General features: G+C 44.3%; 1 protein-coding gene across 3 annotated transcripts in view; it reads left to right on the forward strand.

Moving 5' to 3' along the window:
* The first annotated feature begins 7095 nt into the window (after positions 1–7095).
* Positions 7096–24766, forward strand: part of LOC115160912 (serine/threonine-protein phosphatase 6 regulatory ankyrin repeat subunit B) — a 31529-nt gene continuing 13858 nt past the window's right edge. For 2 of the 3 annotated variants that reach the window (XM_029711442.1, XM_029711444.1), the window contains exons 1-14: positions 7096–7567; positions 13201–13284; positions 15363–15441; positions 15592–15662; positions 16268–16468; positions 18153–18240; positions 18524–18666; positions 18827–19039; positions 19850–19928; positions 20012–20126; positions 20326–20408; positions 21715–21841; positions 22054–22122; positions 23272–23412. In XM_029711442.1, coding sequence (XP_029567302.1) covers positions 7541–7567; positions 13201–13284; positions 15363–15441; positions 15592–15662; positions 16268–16468; positions 18153–18240; positions 18524–18666; positions 18827–19039; positions 19850–19928; positions 20012–20126; positions 20326–20408; positions 21715–21841; positions 22054–22122; positions 23272–23412 — 1520 coding nt within the window. In that variant the 5' untranslated portion in view covers positions 7096–7540. The remainder of the gene's footprint in view (positions 7568–13200; positions 13285–15362; positions 15442–15591; positions 15663–16267; positions 16469–18152; positions 18241–18523; positions 18667–18826; positions 19040–19849; positions 19929–20011; positions 20127–20325; positions 20409–21714; positions 21842–22053; positions 22123–23271; positions 23413–24766) is intronic. The other variant, XM_029711443.1, reaches the window with a different exon arrangement.

Genomic DNA, 24766 nt, shown 5'->3' on the forward strand with positions numbered 1-24766 from the left:
AACAGACCGAGGAGAAGGAGTGCTCCGTGTAGCTAGCCCTGTGGTTTTGACGTGGAAACGAATGCTTGTGTGCCTCTTAAGGCTATATGGGGATTCTGGGAAAGGATGTGTGTTTGGGCTACAGTCAGTGGGTGGGAGAGAATCAAGGGCAAGGCCCCTATTGGCCTATAGGTAAAGACTGCTGACACCATATTTGTTTGTACTAAAAAGCACTTTAAATTGAGAATTTCTATTAACCATGCTTTTTAGTTCAGGACTACTTAATCTGCCCAGGAAACAGGCCCTACATGTTTGTGGGACACCCTCAGGTTTATGCCAGAAGCAACACTTACTCATGTATCTGTTAAAACCTGTTATGGACAGGAGTTCCGCTAGCGGAACCCCTCGCCAACAGCCAATGTAATAGCAGGGTGCGAAATACAAAACAGCAAAAATCTCATAATTCAATTTTCTCAAACATACAACTATTATACACCATTTTAAAGATTAAGATTCTCCTTAATCCAACCACAGTGTCCGATTTCAAAAAGGCTTTACGGCGAAAGCAAAACATTAGATTATGTTAGGACATCAACTTCACAAGAAAAACCACACAGCCAATTTCCAAGCAAGGAGAGGTGTCACAAAAACCAGAAATACAGCTAACATTAATCACTAACCTTTGACGATCTTCATCAGATGACACTCCCAGGACTCAATGTTAGACAATACATGTATGTTTTGTTAGATAAAGTTCATACAGTGGGGGGAAAAGTATTTGATCCCCTGCTGATTTTGTACATTTGCCCACTTACAAAGAAATGATCAGTCTATCATTTTAATGCAGGGATCAAATACTTTTTTCCCCCACTGTATTTATATCCAAAAAACCCATTTTACATTGGCGCGTGATGTTCAGAAAATGTATTGCCACCAAAACTTCCGGTGAATGAGCACATCAATTTACAAAAATACTCATCATAAACGTTGATAAAATTTACAACAGTTATTGAAAGAATTATAGATGCACTTCTCCTTAATGCAACCGCTGTGTCAGATTTCAAAATAGCTTTACGGCGAAAGCACATTGTTCAATATTCTGAGTACAGAGCTCAGCCGTCAAAGCAAGCTATACAGTTACCCGCCAAGTTCTGGAGTCAACTAAAATCAGAATTAATATCATAAATCTTCCCTTACCTTTGCTGATCTTCGTCGGAATGCACTCCCAGGACTCCCACAAGAAATTTTATTTTTGTTCGAAATACTCCATATTTATGTCCAAATACCTCCTTTTGTTCGCGCATTCAGATCACTATCCAAAGGCAAAATGCACGAGTGTAAAACCAGAGACAAAAAGTCAAAAAGTTCCATTACCGTTCTTAGAAACATGTCAAACAATGTTTACACTCAATCCTTAGGGTCTTTTTAACATAAAACATTGATAATATTCCAAACGGACAATAGCGTATTCATTACAGAAGAAAAAGGAGCGGCGTGCCAACGTGCCCGCGCAGTAAACAACTCACTGCTCCCAGGCAGTCCACTGATTGACTGAGCTCCTATTCTCTGCCCAGTAACAGTAGACGGATGAAACAAGTTTCTAAAGGCTGTTGACAGCCAATGGAAGCCTTAGGAAGTACAATGTGACCCCACAGACACTGTAGTTTCGATAGGGATTAGAAAGAAAAACTACAAGCCCACTTCCTGGTTGGATTTTTCTCAGGTTTTTGCCAGCCATATAAGTTCTGTTATACTCACAGACATCATTCAAACAGTTTTAGAAACTTCAGTGTTTTCTTTCCAAATCTAGTAATAAAATGAAAATATTTGACTCTGGGCCCGAGTAGCAGGAAGTTTACTCTGGGCCCGCTTTTCATCTGAACGTGAAAATACTGCCCCCTATCCCTAACAGGATATTATTAACAGAACAGCTCTAAAGGTCTGATGATGTCATGCAAGAAGGTGCAAAGGCACCATCCTTCATAATAGATCAGTGGTAATATGCTACTCGTGTGGGTTAAGGCCAGTGTAGCGAGGCAGTGGACATAGTCCTGTCCCCATGTCGTAACATGGCTATAGTCAACATATCACCAAGGAAGAGCTCCAAATCTTTCATAGTGTGGTCCTTGAACTGGGCAACCAGCGCCCAGACAGACACCCAGGCAGTCTCCTATTCAGCCCTGATAAGAGGAACTCAGAGCTCAGCTCTCTCAACACACACACTGTCCTCAAGAGACTCAGACTATATCATAGAGCTGAGTGAGCAATGAGCTTGGTGGAGTCTGAGTCTGCCTGGAAACTGGGTCAAAGGCAGCGCATGCATGGGTCTCTATGCAGAGTGGTGAAAGGGGGGGATACTGCTGAAGTGTAAAGATATAAGTGGTGGGGGAGGGTTTCCATTGTAGGGAGGTAGTAGGGGGGATGAGGGAGATGAGAAAGAGGCCCTGGAGCGAGTAGTAATAGTGTGTATCAGTAATGTGAATCGTGCTCGCTTTCGAGAATTCGACTTGATATGGCACCATAAATTAGGAAGATGTACGAAGGAAGAGTTTGATTTTCTCCCTCAAGGCAAAAGTCAGCCATTCTGGCGACCATGGCAGGGGGTGGGGACATTTAGTCACGACTTTGTACTAGTGGGGCCTTTGCCAGGTCAGATGTCCCCTGAAGGGTTTAGTGTAGTCGTTGGTTGGTGTGACTGGTGTGGTGTGGCTGGCTGGCTACTAGTTTAGGGATGGAGGTGGGTTTTATGATTTTGTCAACAGGAAATAGATCAGAGATGCAGGAGAGAACAGTAACCCCAACAATAATAAACTGTAGTGTACAAGCTACATTTGTGCTCCATAGTTCTGTGCCAAATGTCCATTCTCGTGTATCCATATAAAGAGTTATTTGATTCTCTCTAACAATCCAGAATTAGGTATGGTAATGACTGAGACATTTCCTGTTTGGTCTCCAAAACACAATAGACTCAGGAATGCATCTTCCTGAACACATGCAGTATCCTACCTGCTGACTGCACAAAAGGTGGTGTGTGTGTGTTGAGAGAGAGATAGGCAACAGTAAACATCCCTTGATACTGTACACAGAGATTAAGGCATAAGGACAAGAGCATTTCAGATTGATGATAAGAAACAAACCTGTTTGTTAAAAAAAAATCATTAAATCAAATTGTATTTGTGACATGCTTTGTAGAAAACAGGTGTAGACTAACAGTGAAATGCTTACTTATGGATCCATTTTCAACAATGCAGAGTTAAAGATAAAAACAAATAGAAATATTGACATGAGGAATAAATATAGTGAAAAATGAATAAAAATAACTAGTAAAAATAACATGGCTATATAAAGGGAGTACCAGTACCGAGTCAATGTGCAGGTGTACGAGGTAATTGAGGTAGCTATGTATTGTATACTGAACAAAAATATGAATGCAACATGCAACAATTTCAAAGATTTTACTGAGTTACAGTTCATAAGGAAATTAGTCAATTGAAATAAATGCATTAGGCCCTAATCTATGGATTTCAAAAGACTGGGAATACAGATATGCATCTGTTGGTCACAGATACCTTTAAAAAATGTAGGGCTGTAGATCAGAAAACCAGTCAGTATCTGGTGTGACCACCATTTGCCTCATGCAGCGCAACACCTTTGCATAGAGTTGATCAGGCTGTTGATTGTGGCCTGTGGAATGTTGTCCTCTTCAATGGCTGTGCAAAATTTCTCGATATTGGCGGGACCTGGAACATGCTGTCATACACGTCGATCCAGAGCATCCCAAACATGCTCAATCGGTGACACATCTGTGAGTATGCATGCCATGGAAGAACTGGGACATTTTCAGCTTCCAGGAATTGTGTACAGAGCCTTGTGACATGGGGCCACGCATTATCATGCTGAAACATGAGGTGATGGCGGCGGATGAATGGCATGACAATGGGCCTCAGGATCACGTTTTCTCTGTGTCCATTCAAATTGTTGATAAAATGCAATTGTGTTCGTTGTCCGTAGCTTATGCCTGCACCATACCATAACCCACCACCACCATGGGGCACTCTGTTCACAACGTTGACTTAAACCCCTCGCCCACACGACGCCATACAAGCTGTCTGCGGTTGGACGCACTGCCAAATTCTCTAAAACGACGTTGGATGCGGCTTATGGCAGAGAAATTAACATTTAATTATTTGGCAACAGGCTTGGTGGACATTCCTGCAGTCGGCATGCCAATTGCACACTACCTCAAAACATGAGACATCTGTGGCATTGTGTTGTATGATAAAACTGCACATTTTAGAGTGGCCTTTTATTGTCCCCAGCACAAGGTGCACCTGTGTAATGATCATGCTGTTTAATCAGCTTCTTGATATGCCACACCTGCCAGGTGGATGGATTATCTTGGCAAAGGATAAATGCTTACTAACAGGGATGTTGACAATAAGCTTTTTGTGCGTATGGAAAATTTCTGGCCTCTTTTATTTCAGCTCGTTTATATTTTTGTTCAGTGTCCATATAGGTTGAGATACAGTGACTAGGCAACAGGATAAATAATAGACAGTAGCCGCAGCATATGTGGTAAGTGTGAAAGTGTGTGTGTGTGGTGTCAGTAGGCATGTACAGTGCCTTGCAAAAGTACGTATTCATCCCCCTTGGCGTTTTTCCTATTTTGTTGCATTACAACCTGTAATTTAAATGGATTTTTATTTGGATTTCATGTAATGGACATACACAAAATAGTTCAAATTGGTGAAGTGAAAAAAATTACTTGTTTCAAAAAATTTGAAAATATTTAAAACGGAAAAGTGGTGTGTGCATATGTATTCACCCCCTTTGCTATGAAGCCCCTAAAAGAGATCTGGTGCAATTACCTTCAGAAGTCACATAATTAGCTAAATAAAGTCCACCTGTGTGCAATCTAAGTGTCATATGATCTGTCACATGATCTCAGTATATATATACACCTGTTCTGAAAGGCCCCAGAGTCTGCAACACCATTAAGCAAGAGGCACCACCAAGCAAGTGGTACCAAGGAGCGCTCCAAACAGGTCAGGGACAAAGTTGTGGAGAAGTACAGATTAGGGTTGGGTTATAAAAAAATATCATAAACTTTCAACATCCCACGGAGCACCATTAAATCCATTATTAAAAAATGGAAAGAATATGGCACCACAACAAACCTGCCAAGAGAGGGCCGCCCACCAAAACTCACAGACCAGGCAAGGAGGGCATTAATCAGAGAGGCAACAAAGACACCAAAGATAACCCTGAAGGAGCTGCAAAGCTCCACAGTGGAGATTGGAGTATCTGTCCATAGGACCACTTTAAGCCGTACACTCCACAGAGCTGGGCTTTATGGAAGAGTGGCCAGAAAAAAAGCAAACACGTTTGGTGTTCACCAAAAGGCATGTGGGAGACTCCCCAAACATATGGAAGAAGGTACTCTGGTCAGATGAGACTAAAATTTTACTTTTTGGCCATCAAGGAAAACGCTATGTCTGGCGCAAATCCAACACCTCTCATCACCCCGAGAACATCATCCCCACAGTGAAACGTGGTGGCAGCATCATGCTGTGGGGATGTTTTTCGTCGGCAGGGACTGGGAAACTGGTCAGAATTGAAGGAATGCTGGATGGTGCTAAATACAGGGAAATTCTTGAGGGAAACCTGTTTCAGTCTTCAAGAGATTTGAGACTGGGACAGAGGTTCACCTTCCAGCAGGACAATGGCCCTAAGCATACACTCGAGTGGATTAAGGGGAAAACATTTAAATGTCTTGGAATGGCCTAGTCAAAGCCCAGACCTAAATCCAATTGAGAATCTGTGGTATGACTTAAAGATTGCTGTACACCAGCGGAACCCATCCAACTTGAAGGAGCTGAAGAATGGGCAAACATTCCAGTGGCTAAATGTGCCAAGCTTATAGAGACATACCCCAAGAGACTTGAAGCTGTAATTGCTACAAAAGGTGGCTCTACAAAGTATTGACTTTGGGGGGTGAATAGTTATGCACGCTCAAGTTTTCAGTTTTTTTGTCTTATTGTTTGTTTAACAATAAAAAATATGTTGCATCTTCAACATGTTCAGCATGTTGTTAAATCAAATGATACAACCCCCCCAAAAAACTATTTTAATTACAGGTTGTAAGACAACAAAATATGAAAAATGCCAAGGGGGTGAATACTTTTGCAAGTGTGTGTGTGTGTGTGTGTGTGTGTGTGTGTGTGTGTGTATAGAGTCCAGTGAGTGTGCATAGGGTCAATGCAGGTAGTCCGGGTAGCCATTTGATTACAGTATTTAGCAGTCTTGTTTAGAAGTCTTATGGATTGGGGGTTGAAGCTATTCAGGGTCGTGTTGGCTCCAGACTTGGTGCATTGGTACTGCTTGCCGTGCGGTAGCAGAGAGAACAGTCTGTGGCTTGGGTGGCTGGAGTCTTTGAACATTTGTTGGCTCTTCCTCTGACACCGCCTGGTATAGAGGTCTTACACTTTAAAAATAAAAGGTTCCTGGAGTATCTTCAAATTGAAACTGTGGGGGAACCCCTATAAGTTCTTAGAATAAACCCTTTTAAAGGGTTTTTCAATTAATCCCTGCAGGCACCTGGCCCGCCACAAGGAGTCGCTATAGCGTGATGATCCAAGTAACTCTTTCTTGGTAGTTCACCTGTAGTGTAGCTAGCTGTAGGCCACTGAACATTACCAAAGCAATTTACAATTTTAGGCTCCCTAGTGGCGCAGTGGTTTAAGGCACTGCCTCTGTACTAGAGGCGTCACTACAGACCCTGGTTCGATCCTTGGTTCGATCGTGGGCTGAATCACAACCGGCCGTGATCGGGAGTCCCAGTGCACAACTGGCCCAGCGTTTTCCGGGTTACTGGAGGGTTTGGCCGGTGTAGGTTGTCATTGTAAAATAAGAATTTGTTCTTAACTGACTTGCCTAGTGAAATAAAGGTTCAATATAAAAATAAAAACTATCTCTGCCATAACTCAGAAAAGTTGTTTTTCCTATTCTAGCCACTGGAGGGGAGAAGAGGGAGAGATCTACCGAGCGTTGCTGCTGACAATCGGCGATGACTCTCCTCAAATTCTGCATCTGAGTGGAGGAGAGAGCGAGAGGCTGGAACTTCCTGTGTGCAATCTCTGTTCACCCGTTTTACATACAGTACATAGGAATATTTCCGGAGCTGCAAAGTGAGAGAGAGGGAGTGTGTGGCGATTTAGAGAAAAAGTCCTCAGTGCAGAAACAGTAAATGCAGATTGTTTACATTAGTCGGATAAGCTTTTCCTTCTTCTGCGCACTGTGGCGGCGGTTGCCTCGACTCACCTTCGCCGCAGATAGCGTCAGTGGAGCTGGCCATGGGGCCGTGATACAGCCCGGGCCCTGACCGAGGATCTGCGTTGCATGAGAAAACTAACATTATTTACTTCCCTGACTGCTGCATCCAAACAAGGGCGATAAAGGAAAAAACGGCTTTTTTCGAACTGAAATATTGTTCCAAGACAATTGCATGATCTGATGTTTGAGGGAGTGTGTTGATGTGCGGACCAAGCTGACCGAGATTATTATGGCTGTTCTAAAACTCGTCGAGCAGGTAGCTATGCCAATTCGACTAATAATGTATATTTCGTTTTTCATAGATGGTCTATAGGCTTTACCATTGTGGTTACTCTATTGATAAAGAAATGCCCAAGTAAGTCCCGGGCAAGCAGAATGTTTGGAAACGTTGTATTTGAGAAATTATTCTTATGCATCGCATGCAAGCGAGAGGAAATTGATTTTCTGGTGCCTATAAGGAACAGATGCGGTCCGCTACGCGAGCGAGGTGTGCTTGGCATCTCGAATTTTATAGATGCATTTGTAGTTTTTCTTTAGTTCTTTGTTCCGCTCACCTTTTTAAAATTAGGACAACGGATTCGGGGTGACTTCCTGCTTGCTCTTCTGCTTAAGAATCTGTACCCTGTCTGTATCACCGCCATCGGAATTCAGCTGTGAATTCCTTAATCGTCTCTAATGATAATGTTGCTGTCTGCGCCTGTTTATGATATTTCAAGTTATTTCAAGTTGATACTTGCTACTCTCTTTATGGCTACTTTTAACTCTCTCCATTTTTTTTTCTCAAAAGACTGTGTTCTGCATTTTGTGCTTGCGTTATCAAGTTCCCCATTTCTTTCTTCCTCCTAAATTATATACAGCAAGAAGAGTAGGATGTTGAGAGAAATTGCCTACTTGTGTCACTTTAAACTTCACCATCGACGCATGGGAGCATATAGAATATTATTTACAGTTATTGGCCACAATGCAATGTTTCTGGCACCACTGGCACATCTGATTGGTTTGGTTATAGAGGTGCTGAGTGACAGGGTCAAGGGGATAATAATGACAACATCTACAGAGGTCAAACAAAAAACACTGATTTCAAAGTTGAAAGGTTTAATGCAGCCGTTTTTATCTCAAATCAAATCATTTTGGGGTAACAATTAAGTACCTTACTGTGATTGTTTTAAATTACAATGGTAAAAAAAAAATTAGCTTCTTAGCAACGGGCAATTTTTCAAGCAAGAATTTAGTTAGGATGTGGTCTGAGTGGGGAGGGGAAAACAGAACACTAGCTGATATTGACAGAGGTCTGGAATTCTTTCTTATTGGTCTTTTAACTAATTTACTGCCTGGTGATGTCACCATGGAAGGCCATAACTCCATCCCACCAAAACTTTTCAACCAGCTAAAAGGGTGTTATAATAATTTATAAGTGTGGAAATATATATACAACACAGGAAATCATGTGCTTGACTGTAATGGGCCTTCATACAACTCTATGCTTAATGACCACTTTTCTTTTACTTAAACTGTGCAGCTGCAACGTTTGGTAACAGAATTACAGTAAAGTCTCCCTCAGTTGTATTCTGTTATCGAACTTTGTATCTGCATAGTTCTTCCTATAAATGTGTTTCTGTAAAATTTTTGAAATGTTTAAAAGTTGTAATTTTGCATAGAGTTCTATGGTTTGTGAAACTTTGAAATCAATGTTTTTTGTTTGGTATACATTTTTAAAGTGAAAAAGTCTGTGTAGTTCCGTTAACATGGAATTGCCCGTATGCATAATGAGTCAACTTTGAGCACCTCTATCTCCTGATTGTTCTGGTATTCAGGTCCAAAATATCACTTTCTGACCACTTCTACCATGGACAAACATGTATGGAAGGTTTTGTTCAAATCAAAAAGGGTGCGGTCAGAGAGTGATTGAAATCATATGGAACCTCCTGACGGATGTGTATGTTTTCAGAGAGATTATACAAGTGTATGGCTCTGTCGGCTGTGTGTGTACTGTCCAGTGACTGTTGTGTCCAGTGTAATCCTTCTTCTGTGTTAAAGGAAAGGGACAGGACGTTATTGGGTCTTATCATCCCCCTCCCCTTTTCTTCATTTTTCTTCTTACTTGATCCCATGGGTTGTTCATATGTGTGTGTACGTGTGTGTGCATGTACGTGTGTGTGAGCATCTGTGTGTGTGGGATCTGTGTGTGGGTGCTCATGAGATATTGTCTTTGTTTTTTTCCCTCTTCTTGTTTTGAATGCTGCTGGGCTTCCCGTGTTGAGATAGAAATATCTCCTTAACAGGAGAAACGCCTACACGACCCATATATGTGTGTTTACTGTCATAGACGGACGCGCACACTCAGACAGACTTATCTTTTCCCTCTCTCTTTCTGTGAGGCGCTGCCAACAGTGAGGGAAGGAGAGGGAAACACGGTCATGCGCAGTATGGTTTTAATTCTGCAATTCATTTTTAGTGGGACATCATCGGCATCAGCAGCTTTTCATTTTGGAGCTGTGCTGTGGGAGTGGAGATTCAGATCTGTTCTGTACCCTCGGGCACCAATTACAATGCGGCTCTGATTATTCACCATCCTTATGTTATGGAAGAACAATCGCAGAAAAGTCCAGAAAGTGCTTTTGTGTGTGTGTCAGTGTGCGCATGCATGGACGAACCAGATTGCATGTGTGTTGTTTGCAGATTAAAGAATTAAAAACAGAGTTTTTATCAGATGCAGGAAGTTTGTGTAGGATGAGGTCAACATAGAGAGATTGAAGGGGAAACATCCATTTGTTTTGTCAAATGCCGGGGACCGCTCTTGATTCCATTGGGACTCTTTGAGGCAGGACTAGTTGATTTAAGAGGCTGGCCCTACGGCTGTTCTAAATGTAGACGAGGAAGATGCCACTCTCCTATTGGACAAAGGGGTAGTTTTGAGAACATTCGTTGGCCCTTGGAGTCAGGAGGAGGGAGGAGGATGAGGGTAGTGTGCTGTGCCGTGGCAACAATGGGCTCAGTGTTAGAGGCTTTGGTTTGCCTGGAGTGGTGGTGGTGTGGGGTTTGGGGAATGTCCTCATTCAGGATGGCTGCTTGCTTTCAGCCAGGACCTACCCTCTCCCCAGCACTTGGTAGCACTGTCCCCCAAATCCCCAGTGCAATTACAAAAAGTGACAGACACCAGCTTTGTGACCAGTAGGTGATGCCAGCTGTTTGTGTGTGAGTGTGTGAGTACTTGAAAGAGACAGCAAAACATAAGGCAACATGCTGCCAAGTGCTCTCTCATCTCTGTTTTAAAGGCATAGCTATTCTTTGCCTCAACTTCTTGTGTGATTGTGAACCATATCTAGCCTAACTATTCTCTTTAGGGACTTGTGTCGCCCACATGGCCACACAGATCCTGCTATTAGTTGCATTTCCTGTCTTAGTAGAGTGAAATGAATTATGGGTGTGGGGGTGTGAGAAAAGGCAGGAAAACGTTCAAAATCAATCCATAAGGAAGAGAGCCCCATTCCTATAAAACACTCCTCTGGCAGTGGCCACTGTGGTTGTTCAGATCACCATGGGAAAGCTGGGATGTGGGGAGGCTGTAGGGTATTACGCTGTGGCCTGCCCGCCTCTGTCTCTCTACCTGCTGTTTCATATAGGCCTACACATTTTCTGTGCAGGTCCTTGCAGATTATAGGATCAGTAGGCTAGTGTGGGTGTGTGTGGTCTAGAAGCGGAACTGAAAATGCAGAGTTAGCTAGGCTTCCTCTCTGCGTGTCGATTCTGAGAAGATGACAGAGTTTAACAGGAAGTCAGGCGGTGAGGTGGAGGGACAGCAAGTCAAGATGCAGCAACATGGTCTGGTCTGACTGTAGTACATAGGGCTTAGTCAGTCAGGGCTCCAACTCAATCCTCTTCCTGTCTCTCTTCATGAACTTTTATGTTGTATCTAACTAACAAGCTGTGGAAACAATTTCCCGCTCAGTCATCATCACATGACGAGGGCCTGCTCTGCAGCACCCAGGAACAGCATCGATATGGAACCAGTCTGTCTCGCCCTCTGAACCATGTCTCCCCTTGTCTGTCACAAAGACTTAGAGCTAGGAAGGTCCTGTTGGGATACTTTAAGAACTGGGCGCCCTTATTTCCTCCCTTCCTTGAGGGTAATCGCATATCTGTGTGTTCTTGGATAAAAGAAAGGCAGAGTTTCTATTACATTGCTTTCACCAATCAAACCTGGTCAGATCAGTGACTAGTGACTTTCGAAGGGGAGGGGTAGGTAGGGGTATCTCAACATTTTGGGGCCTTCCTGCTTGCCTATTGAAGGAAGGATGTGTAAGGAATGAATCTATTCTACAGCCTACAAGTATTAGAACATCGCCAGTCCCCATCATGCCGTGGCCGGTCCCCATCATGCCGTGGCCGGTCCCCATCATGCCGTGGCCGGTCCCCATCATGCCGTGGCCGGTCAGTTAGCCCTTTCCACTGTGTCTCTCAGAAAGTTGACTGAGCGTGCTGATCTAAGGCCAAGTATTGATTGACACTGATAATTTGTGCCTGCATGCCAGCGATGTCTGGGACCTTAATTTAGGTTGGGGAGAGAGAGACTGTGTACTTGGGCACTGTGACCTCATTCACTAGACTAAGATAATGGCCTCTACATGCTGCTGTGCTGTTCTCTAGTTGAGTTTGAGGCCTTTTATATCCCTCTTTGTAAATAACTTCATTCAGTTGTCTTATAAAACCCACCACAGTCTTAACTACAGCACTAGGCCTATACCAAATGTGGGCCTACAGTGAGTCTCACTCAGTCACTCACGTCTCCAGCTTTTTTAAAAACAGATTGAAGCGTCACACTGCTGCTCATTTACAAGCATTTCGCTACATCCGAAGTAACATCTGCTAAATAAACTTGCAGGTGGAGGGTCCGTCATGTTCTGGGGCGGTGTGTCACAGCATCATCGGACTGAGCTTGTTGTCATTGCAGGCAATCTCAACGCTGTGCGTTATAGGGAAGACATCCTCCTCCCTCATGTGTTACCCTTCCTGCAGGCTCATCCTGACATGACCCTCCAGCATGACAATGCCACCAGCCATACTGCTCGTTCTGTGAGTGATTTCCTGCAAGACAGGAATGTCAGTGTTCTGCCATGGCCAGCAATGAGCCCGGATCTGGGACCTGTTGGATCGGAGGGTGAGGGCTTGGGCCATTCCCCCCCCAGAAATGTCCGGGAACTTGCAGGTGCCTTGGTGGAAGAGTGGGGTAACATCTCACAGCAAGAACTGGCAAATCTGGTGCAGTCCATGAGGAGGAGATGCACTGCATTACTTAATGCAGCTGGTGGCCACACCAGATACTGACTGTTACTTTTGATTTTGACCCCCCCCCTTTGTTCAGGGACACATTATTCCATTTCTGTTAGTCACATGTCTGTGGAACTTGTTCAGGTCTCAGTTGTTGAATCTTATGTTCATACAAATATTTACACATGTTAAGTTTGCTGTAAATAAACACAGTTGACAGTGAGAGGACATTTCTTTTTTTGCTGTTTGTGTATGTGCAAATACAATTTGATTTGATGTTGGCAGTGCTCTAATTCTATACCATGGGAAGGACCACTCCCCCTCTTCCCTTGTTTACACTCACAGCTGATAAATCTGATATCTTGAGATTGTAGGGTCACTGTTTAGACACATATTGGAGAAAGACCTGGTCAGTATTTGGGGAGACTTGCATTGGCCCCGCTTGTGTTTTGGACATGTATCCACGTGTGTTGATGTTTGAATGTCATACAAGGGCAATACAGGTTTCCTCTACTGTTCTATTATTAGGCTAAGTAGGATCGGTGAACGACCTTGGATCTATAGAGGAGGATTAGTGAATGACTTCAGTCTGACCCCTTCTCCTTTCTCTCTTCAACTCAGCCTCCGCTGGTTCAGGCCATCTTCAATGGAGACCCTGAGGAGATACGTATGCTTATCTACAAATCGGAAGACATCAACGCTCTGGTAAGACCACTAGACATTCACCGTACTTCCATGCTCCGGAGCACGGATACTGTCCGGTTATTTAGTCTCCTGTGGGCGGTTGGCTGCTATCAGAGGCTCTACAATAAGAACGCTGTCAGTAACCAGGTTGCAAACCTTTTTTTGCGATTAAAATACATGTTGGATAAAAAATGTCAAGACCGGCCTGATGGAAACAGCAAATTTGATGGTAAACTTTCCAAATGTCGAAAAAACTAAATACGCTAGATAAGGTGTGATCTTTTTGTTTCTGTAAAATTAATTATGTTGAGAAATGGCGGTGGAAATGCTTTTATTCGCAAATATTGATGTAATAATCATAATATTGAAGTAAACTTGGAGTCACGCGATAATATGTTGTCTGGTCCTCCCACTACGACTCAGGAAAGCTTGCAGTTTATTAGGCTACAAATGAAATAAGTTATGATGAACTTCACAGGGTGGTGAAAGTGCACGGTGATGAGCTTGATGCCCCTTTCAATAAATATTGAGGGTCTTATTCTGGTGACATGATGATCGATTCTTGGCTGCCGTTTGACAAATAAAATGAATCTCGCTCTTTTGTCGTTATTAATATCATCATGTAGGCTATACTGTATCTGCAAGCTGTTGGCTGGAGCGCACGTGCCAAGACCAGAGTGGGCAAATTCGCTATTCAGTATAACACTGAACCCAAACAGGCTGTGCGTGTGCGCCATCGTGCATAAATGTATTTTGTCCCCCCACACCAAACATGATCACGACACGCAAGTTAAAATATCAAAACAGACTCTGAACCAATTATATTAATTTGGGGACAGGTCAAAAAGCATTAAACATTTATGGCAATTTAGCTAGTTAGCTTGCACTTGCTAGCTAATTTGTCCTATTTAGCTAGCTTGCTGTTGCTAGCTAATTTGTCCTGGGATATAAACATTGAGTTGTTATTTTACCTGAAATGCACAAGCTCCTCTACTCCGCCAATTAATCCACACATAAAACGGCCAACCGAATCATTTCTAGTCATCTCTCCTACTTCCAGGCTATTTCTTCTCTTGACTTTATATTGCGATTGGCAACTTTCATAAATTAGGTGCATTACCGCCACTGATCTCGCTCGTCTTTCAGTCACCCACGTGGGTATAACTAATGAGGAGATGGCACGTGGGTACCTGCTTCTATAAACCAATGAGGAGATGGGAGAGGCAGGACTTGCAGCAGGATCTGCGTCACAAATAGAACTGACTTCTACTTTAACTGACTTCTATTTTAGCCCTTGGCAACGCAGATGCTCGTTGGCGTGCGCGAACAGTGGGTGCAATAATTGAATAATATAGATTTCTAAATTTATTTTGCGACGCGAGCGGTGTAGTCAGCTTGTAACGCAACATGTTTTATGACAAAACCATCAGTGGAGTTGAAAATGCGATGGAAACCCATTTACCTCTTATGTTTTATCTGGTACATGGGAATTTAACCGCACAAGTTATTTTATGTGCACTCCGTCACCACACACAGCCTTTTATCTGCAACAAGTCAATTTGATGAAAACACATCTCTGGTGGGAAAATGCACATATTGTTTTATGTGTATTTTAGAATATTTGCATGAAAATATGTTGCCAATTTGATGGAAACCTAGCCAGTGTCCAGTTTTTAGATGTGTTTTTTGTTTGAGAGGCAGTGGAGTGCCGGGCCAGCTGGATTTGAGGGGTTGTTTTGTGTGCTAAATGGCCAGTGGCCACCAGGACAATGGATATTTTGACACAGCGCGGTAACCATTAGCTTAGCTCATCACATATATTAACTGTTAGAGCCCCTTCTGTGCTAGGCTAATTCTAACTCCACTCCAAGCTAACTGTCATACCCATGGGCTCTGGAAATGTTTCCCTTGCCATTGTAGATGGAGTTGGGCTCTTTGGCCTAACTCTGCCTAAAATGTCGGCCTTCAGTTGGTTTAAACTGAACAAAAAATTGTACCAGTGCTCCTGGATGCTGTACACACAGAGATTATTTATATATATATATATATATGTTTCTCTTTCTCTCTTAATAAATCTCCCTTTCTACCACTCTCATCAGGATCCAGACAAGCGCACCCCGCTCCATGCTGCAGCCTTCCTGGGTGATGCTGAGATCACTGAGCTTCTCATCCTCTCCGGTAAACCAACTTTTTCTCTCTCTCTACAATATCCCCTGTTTTACAGCCTTAGCAACAAAAAAATAAGAATTTATATGGTTACAGTGTATTTTCCCTCCCTGCTAATGCTAGATTGCCTCTCTTTATATTTCTGTCTGTCTCCATCTCTAGGGGCGCGGGTCAACGCCAAAGACAACATGTGGCTCACCCCTCTCCACCGCGCGGTGGCATCCCGTAGTGAGGTGGGTCGGTGGATACACACACCCACACCGCATGGGGTTTACTCAGTGTACTGTGGCACTGACACACATTTCTCATGACATACAGTGACAGGAAAAACAGCATGATGACACATTCTCAGGGCCCCATGCTGAGACTCAGGTGGTAAGATGCTAAACCAAGCCTAAGCTGCCCAGCAGGATCTGTGGTGGAGAGGACACTCGACTACCGTCACCAGTCTGACCATCGTCCACCTCTCTCTGCACATTCAGCATAGAAACCAGAACCAGACCGATAGCAGAGCCATATCAGTTTATCAACACAGCCCACACAATGCTCTGTGTCAGTCCCCTGGAGTGAAAGTGATAATTCAACATGGCTAGGATAGCTTATGATCCACTGACTCACTAATGTGTGTGCCTGTGTATGAACTATGAATATGTGCACCTTGGTTTATGTCTATAAATTAATGCATAGGTTTATTAAATGTCTAGTTGTTGAACGTTTGCGTGTTTTAAAGGAATTTCCTGTATACATGTTCATCTCTCTATGCTGCTTACAGAACACACACATTGTACCGTCTCTACTCTCCTCACACGTCATGTTGCTCTATCACGCTGGTCTACAGGAGGCAGTTCGCGTGCTGATCCGTCACTCTGCTGATGTGAATGCGCGGGATAAGAACTGGCAGACGCCTCTTCACGTTGCCGCGGCCAACAATGCCCTGCGCTGCGCTGAGGTCATCATCCCCCTGCTGAGCAGCGTCAATGTGTCGGACCGCGGGGGGCGCACCGCCCTGCACCACGCTGCCCTCAACGGGCACACTGAGGTACTACAGGCTGGGGGATTCAATTTTCTTTACATCCCTTATGTACAGCCATAAAATGCTCAGTTAGGCTCAGGCCCAATGCATTTCACTTCCTGAAATCAACCCTTAGTGAGACTATCACCTAGGGCCTAGGCACTCCATGTATACTGAACAGAAATATAAACGTAACATGCAACAATTTCTAAGATTTTACTGAGTTACAGTTCATATAAGGAAATCAGCCATTTGAAATGAATTTATTAGGCCCTAATCTATGGATTTCACATGACTGGGAATACCGATATGCATCTGTTGGTCAGAAATACCTTTTAAAAAAGGTAGGGGCGTGGATCAGCAAACCAGTCAGTATCTGGTGTGACCACCATTTGCCTCATGCTGCGCGACACATCTCCTTCACATAGAGTTAATGAGACCGTTGATTTGTGGAATGTTGTCCCACTCCTCTTCATTGGCTGTGTGAAGTTGCTGGATATTGACGGGAACTGGAACACGCTGTTGTACACGTCAATCCAGAGCATCCCAAACATGCTCAATGGGTGATGTCTGGTGAGTTTGCAGGCCATGGAAGCACAGGTACATTTTGAACTTCCAGGAATTGTGTACAGATCCTTGTGACATGGGGGCATGAATTATCATGCTGAAACATTAGGTGATGGCGGGGGATGAATGGCACCACAATGGGCCTCAGGATCTCATCATGGTATCTCTGTCCCTTCAAATTGTTGATAAAATGCAATTGTGTTCGTTGTCCGTAGCTTATGCCTGCACCATACCATAACCCCACCACCACCATGGGGCACTCTGTTCACAACGTTGACTTCAGCAAACCCCTCGCCTACACGACGCCATACAAGCTGTCTGCGGTTGGACGTACTGCCAAATTCTCTAAAACAACGTTGGATGCGGCTTATGGCAGAGAAATTAACATTCAATTCTTTGGCCATAGGCTTGGTGGACATTCGTGCAGTCGGCATTGCCAATTCCACGCTCCTTCAAAACTTGAGACATCTGTGGCATTGTGTTGTATGATAAAACTGCACATTTTAGAGTGGCCTTTTATTGTCCCCAGTACAAGGTGCACCTGTGTAATGATCATACTGTTTAATCAGCTTCTTGATATGCCACACCTGTTCTGGTGAATGGATTATCATGGCAAAGGCGAAATGCTCACTAACAGGGATGTAAACAAATTTTTGCCCAAAATTTTAGAGAAATACGCTTTTTGTGCTTATGGAAATTTTTGGGATCTTTTATTTCAGCTCATGAAACATGGGACCAACTCTTTACATGTTGCGTTTATATTTCTGTTAATTGTAGATCTGAAAGACTTGGATAGAGGTGTAGGCAATGTGGCAATGGTGCCATCTTGCCCTCGGAATGGCTAGTGAGTGACAACAACTGTATTAAAATATTTTTGTGTCCAGAAAAAAAACAGTCCCACACAAGCATCATAGTAGGTAGTAAAGGTAAAGTCACACAGGCACATATTTCAATTGCTGTTTTTGCTTAAACACTAGTCGGATTGACGTATTTAGAATGCTTACATAAAGAGCCTCGTCCACTCTTGGCCCTCTGAGGTACACACACACACACAGACCTGACTCACCACTGAAAAACACACCTCTCACACTCTCCCCTCTCCCTCCTTTCTGTCTCTCACTATCTTTTCCCCTCTCCATTTCAGATGGTTAACCTGCTACTGGCTAAGGGTGCCAACATTAATGCCTTTGATAAGAAAGATGGCCGCGCCCTGCATTGGGCAGCATATATGGGTGAGACATATAGACATTATAGAGTGTACCTCTCTGTACCAACTCAGCCTCAGGCATTCATATCTTCAATCGTGCAACGGAAATGATATGTATGAGTCACCTAATAGTCAGAAAACAGAGCCAAACAACATTGGTTGCTTTCTTGTGGGATTGCTCATATCCCTGAACATTTGATGGAAACATTATGATTTTGAATGGTTACTTTCTTGTAAGATTACTCATGTTGCTGAACGTATGATGGTAATATTAGTTTTTGAAACGGTGTGTGGTGTGCCCCCTGCAGGTCATTTGGGTGTAGTGTGTCTGCTTGTCAGCCAGGGGGCAGAGGTCAGCTGTAAGGATAAACGTGGTTACACCTCTCTACACACGGCCGCTTCTAACGGTCAGATCGCTGTGGTCAAACACCTGCTCAACCTGGCCGTGGAGGTATGGGGAAATGGACACATATACATGCATACATGCATACATGCATACATGCATACATGCATACATACATACATGCATACATACATACATACATACATACATACATACATACATACATAATGTGGATGTTGACTTGCTCTCCGCTCCTCTGTGACTGCAGATAGATGAGGCCAATGCGTTTGGTAACACTGCTCTGCACTTGGCCTGTTTCAACGGTCAGGATGCTGTGGTCAGTGAACTGATAGACTACGGAGCTAACGTCAGCCAGCCCAACAACAAGGGTTTCACCCCCCTACACTTCGCTGCAGCCTCCACCCACGGAGCTCTCTGTCTAGAGTTCCTGGTCAACAACGGGGCTGACGTCAACGTCCAGGTGAGGATAGACGCTGTTTCTATCTTGGAGAATGGATGGTCTGACTAGCTCGGTTTCTGTCAATTTGTGGAAAGATCCCCAAAAATATGGGGATTTTACCAGCAGCGGTGTGTTTCCATCAAACTGGCTTCTTGTAGTGCACATAAAAAGCACTTTGTCGTGTAACTGTTCATTGACCGAATAAAAAGCAGAAGTTTTATGTGTTTCTATCAGACTTTTTAACTCTTATCAATGGTTAGTACTCTTATCAATGGTTAGTACTCTTATCAATGGTTAGTACTCTTATCAATGGTTAGTACTCTTATCAATGGTTTTGGCACAAAAAGTCTGCGATAAACAGCAAATGTGGCCACTGGTCTTGTCACATGCGCTCCAGCCAACAGCTGGTAGATACAGTGCAGAGTGTACATGATGAGATTATGTAGAAGAGCAGGATCATTTTTATTTGTCAAACGGCAGCCAAGCACCGATCATCATGTCACCAGAATAAGACCCTCAATATTTATTGGAAAGCAGCATCAAGCTCATCACTGTGCACTTTCACCACCCTGTGAAGTTCATCATAATATATTTAATGTGTGGCTTAAAAAAGTGTGCATGCTTTTCCAAGTTGTAGCAGGAGGACCATACAATATAGCATTGTGTCGGCAAATTTACTGTGTCATGGTTATTCTATCAACTGCCATTTGTCGGGTGATGGTTACTGGTTACTGACTGTCTCTGGATCTGTCTTTCTGTGACTGACTCTCCTGTTAGTCTTTATTTCAGTCTATTCCACTGTTGGTATCACTCTCATATTTTTTCTCTCAGAGTCGGGATGGGAAGAGCCCCCTCCACATGACAGCAGTCCACGGCCGCTTCACTCGCTCCCAGACACTCATCCAGAATGGTAAGACCTGAGTGTGTGTGTTTGAGTTCAGTAGTATTATTGTAAGTATCCTTATTAACCAAACTGTGCTGTCTGTACTGTAGGTGGGGAGATTGACAGTGTGGACAAGGATGGAAACACTCCTCTTCACATCGCTGCTCGCTATGGTCACGAGCTCCTCATTAACACACTCATCACCAGCGGAGCTGACTGCACAAGGTGTGTGTGTGTGTGGAATGGACGCTTGGATTCCTTTTCTTTCACTTGTTTTGGTGTAATATATAGAGGTACAGCGTGTATTTATAGTAAAGACTTTCTCTCTGTCTCGCACTCTCTCTCTGTCTCGCGCTCTCTCTCTGTCTCGCGCTCTCTCTCTGTCTCTGTCTCTCTTTCTCTGTCTCTCTCTTTCTTTCTGCAGACGAGGAGTCCATGGTATGTTCCCTCTGCACCTGGCTGCTATGAACGCCCACTCAGACTGCTGCCGGAAGCTGCTCTCCTCAGGTAACCTACCAGCACCGGCACAAAGTCATTGGCTGTGTGTACCCTGTTTTACCCTCTTCCTTGGACGAAGAACAGGAATGTCTTACTGCTGCTTTCCAGTCCTAAATTCCTCTACAGGGGGAACTATTCAGCCTGGGTCAGATTGGAGTCACATTGTTCCTCTAACAGCAATACAAGGCAATGGGCATACAAACACAGGCAGGCATTGGGCCAGCATACAGAGATGGTCTGATCAGGCATTGGGCCAGCATACAGAGATGCTTTGATCAGGCATTGGGCCAGCATACAGAGATGCTTTGATCAGGCATTGGGCCAGCATACAGAGATGGTCTGATCAGGCATTGGGCCAGCATACAGAGATGCTTTGATCAGGCATTGGGCCAGCATACAGAGATGCTTTGATCAGGCATTGGGCCAGCATACAGAGATGCTTTGATCAGGCATTGGGCCAGCATACAGAGATGCTTTGATCAGGCTTTGGGCCAGCATACAGAGATGGTCTGATCAGGCATTTCTAGCTGTTTCTCTCCTTGCAGACAAGAATTTGGCTAAGCCAGTGCTCCTCTTGAAATAAGAGACCTGATTGTTTGATACATACTGGCAAACTTCTATCTAGAGACAATTTTGGCTCCAGTCTGGAAGTCTCAGGCTCTGTTTGAAAGGAGCTGTGCAGTTTCACTTGACTGTGGGGTCAGACCCATACGGGCTCTGAGGCCTCTACTGTAGGAAAACAACAAAGGAAGGCCTTTGATGTTGAGTGATTTACATGAGCTGGAGCACTCTGTGCAGCTGCACAGTTTTATTTGTGCTGAGGAGACAGCCGGCTTGAACCGCAGGGTTAGAGGGTGGTTTAAGGGCAATATTCATAGCCTTCAGTATCCATAGCTGTTAACCCCCCTCCCCCTTAATTGACTAGAATGGTTTGACCCAGCATACTCAGATTCTAGGCAGGACCAAAGTGTGACAGCGTGATGGGGATGCAAATAGAACTCTGCACGAACACTCCTTAACTTATAGCATGCTTCCCCTGCCTACAGTCTTTCTCTCTTTCTCTGTTTTGTGTGCTTTCAGACTATAAGTACGTGTAGAAGTAAGAGTATTAGACTATATCTTAGCATGTGTGTTTTCTAGCCTGCCTGTCTCTCACCTTACCTCACCTTGTAATTCTGTGTGTTTTCCTGCGTTAACAGCCGTCTCTTTCTCCACCTCCCTGTCCCTTGTGTCTCTCCCACTTTCTTCCTCTGTCTGTCTTCCCTGCTATGTGGCTGTATGTTGCCTCTCTCTCTGTGTACATCACCCCCTGTAGGAAGGAGGTATAGCATAATGTGTCCCCTCAGTAACGACCCCTCATCCTCGGCCCTGTCTGCAGGCTTCCAGATCCACACCCCAGACGCACTGGGGAGGACCTGTCTACACGCTGCCGCCGCCGGAGGGTGAGTCTCTCTGTGTGTGTGTGTGTCTAAGAGAAATACCTGCACACTATAGTGTAAGCTCCTGTACATTATTTTAACATTTCTGTCAGAAGGGCTTCATCAGGTGTCTGTTTGTGTGTCTGTACATTTTGCTTCATGTCACTGTACTCTTCAAAACAGAATTTGTCATGATTGTAAAATGTCTTCTCCTCTTCCTCTGTCTCGTTCTGCAGTAATGTGGAGTGTGTGAAATTGCTTCTGAGCAGCGGTGGGGACCATAACCGGAGGGACAAGTGTGGCAGGTGAGTTCTCTTAGAGGGCAGGTAGAAGGGTGGGGAAGGTCTGAATCAAATTTATTTATATAGCCCTTCTTACATCAGCTGATATCTCAAAGTGCTGTACAGAAACCCAGCCTAAAACCCCAAACAGCAAGCAATGCAGGTGTAGAAGCACGGTGGCTAGGAAAATCTCACTAGAAGGTCCAAAACCTAGGAAGAAACCTAGAGAGGAACCAGGCTATGAGGGGTGGCCAGTCCTCTTCTGGCTGTGCCGGGTGGAGATTATAACAGAACATGGCCAAGATGTTCAAATGTTCATAGATGACCAGCAGGGTCAAATAATAATAATCATAGTAGTTGTCGAGGGTGCAACAGGTCGCACCTCAGGAGTAAATGTCAGTTGGTCAATGAGAGTATCTGCTGCTCCTGCTGTCTCTAGAGAGTTGAAAACAGCAGGTCTGGGACAGGAAGCACGTCCGGTGAACAGGTCAGGGTTCCATAGCCGCAGGCAGAACAGTTGAAACTGGAGCAGCAGCACGGCCAGGTGGACTGGGGACAGCAAGGAGTTATCAGGCCAGATAATCCTGAGGCATGGTCCTAGGGCTCAGGTCCTCCGAGAAAGAAAGAGAGAATTAGAGAGAGCATACTTTAGAGAGAGCAATTCACACAGCACACCGGATAAGACAGGAGAAGTACTCCAGATATAGCAGACTGACCCTAGCCCCCCGACACAAACTACTGCAGCATAAATACTGGAGACTGAGACAGGAGGGGTCAGGAGACACTGTGGCCCCATCCGATGAAGTTGGGGCAGATGAACAGGGCCTTAGTGGGGACAGTGAATTGGTGTGTATGGATGACAGTTGTTGAAAGCTGGTTCTTACTGAGGTGAGGACCCTGCTGAAAGGAGATCATGGAGAACAGAGCTTAGAGTGGGGGCTGCATTCGTTTGTGGTCTTTTTCTGTCAGTTCCTCTCTCCAGTTCCTGTGTAGGTGTGTTTGTGTGGTCACAGCCATTTCCCCTCAGTCCTCTGACTCAACACTTTAGTTAACTCTCCTCAACCTTTTCAGATCTTTAAAGTGTGACTCAAATCAATGTGCAGGCATATAACACTGTCCTTCTGTGTGTGTCTGGCCATCTCTCTCTGTGTGTGTGTGTCTCTCTCTCTACAGGACCCCTCTCCACTATGCGGCTGCCAGTCGTCACTATCAGTGCCTGGAGACGCTGGTGTCGTGTGGGACCTGCATTAATGCCACTGACCAGTGGGGGCGCTCTGCCCTGCACTACGCAGCTGCCTCCGACCTGGACAGGAGGTGAAGCTCACTGACCAGACTTAGTGACCAATCCTAACTTCCGCATTAGAGTTAAATTCCCACTTAGTCTCCCATTTACAGCAATGCATGACTAAATGAACATTTGCCTTACATGCACACCTCACCTGCCACGATGCGCACACGAGCCTTGCAAAATAAATGTACACTTACTTGTTATTCAATAATTTCACCCACACCGCTCGCTCATGTGAACGAGCGTCTGCGTAGCCAAGTGCTAAATAGAACATGGTTCTAATTGAGACGCTCGATGCGCTGAATGTCCCCTCATTGGTTATCAGGAAGATACAAACCCACGTGGATGCTTGAAAGACCAACGAGGAGAGATTCATTAAAGATGACTAACTAAAAACGAACTAGGTGTCTGTACGTACTAGGGATGGCACAGTTATTTGAATATCCTAACGAACGTTAGTATTCAATCACGTGTGATTATACATTTTAATATTTATAGTTAGCGCTGTCAACAGCCTACAGTTCTGAGGACGCACAAAGTAATTGTTTTATTTTCAAGTGCATTTTCTCTCGTGTTGCGCTTTACATGAAAAGGCATCCAGTGTGTTTCACCCTCCAGTCAGCCCTGACAACAGTAGCCTATTGTATTTCTCCCTCTTCATATAGCCTAGTGATAACAGGCACGCATCTAACGGAGATTCCACAATACCTGACGCAGATCAATGCAGAACGGTTTTCAAACGGACGCTATCACGGTGAACAGCAGACATCTCTGTCACTGTTGCTGACTGTTAGCTAAAAACTACCAGAGAATACCAGTCCAACAACTATCTGGATATCCAAAAAATGTCATGATATTATTCGAATAGTGAAGTCATTTCAAATGTCCATCCCAAGTCTGCAGCATAGTCTGTCCAGTGTTCACACCCCTGAGTAGTCTAATACCAGGACATTCAGACTAGCACAGCTGTAAACACTAGATGACCCTGAATACCATCCCTGAGTAGTCTAATACCAGGACATTCAGACTAGCACAGCTGTAAACACTAGATGACCCTGAATACCATCCCTGAGTAGTCTAATACCAGGACATTCAGACTAGCACAGCTGTAAACACTAGATGACCCTGAATACCATCCCTGAGTAGTCTAATACCAGGACATTCAGACTAGCACAGCTGTAAACACTAATGACCCTGAATACCATCCCTGAGTAGTCTAATACCAGGACATTCAGACTAGCACAGCTGTAAACACTAGATGACCCTGAATACCATCCCTGAGTAGTCTAATACCAGGACATTCAGACTAGCACAGCTGTAAACGCTAGATGACCCTGAATACCATCCCTGAGTAGTCTAATACCAGGACATTCAGACTAG

The sequence above is a fragment of the Salmo trutta genome, chromosome 24, assembly GCF_901001165.1.
Source record: "Salmo trutta chromosome 24, fSalTru1.1, whole genome shotgun sequence".
NCBI lineage: Eukaryota > Metazoa > Chordata > Actinopteri > Salmoniformes > Salmonidae > Salmo > Salmo trutta.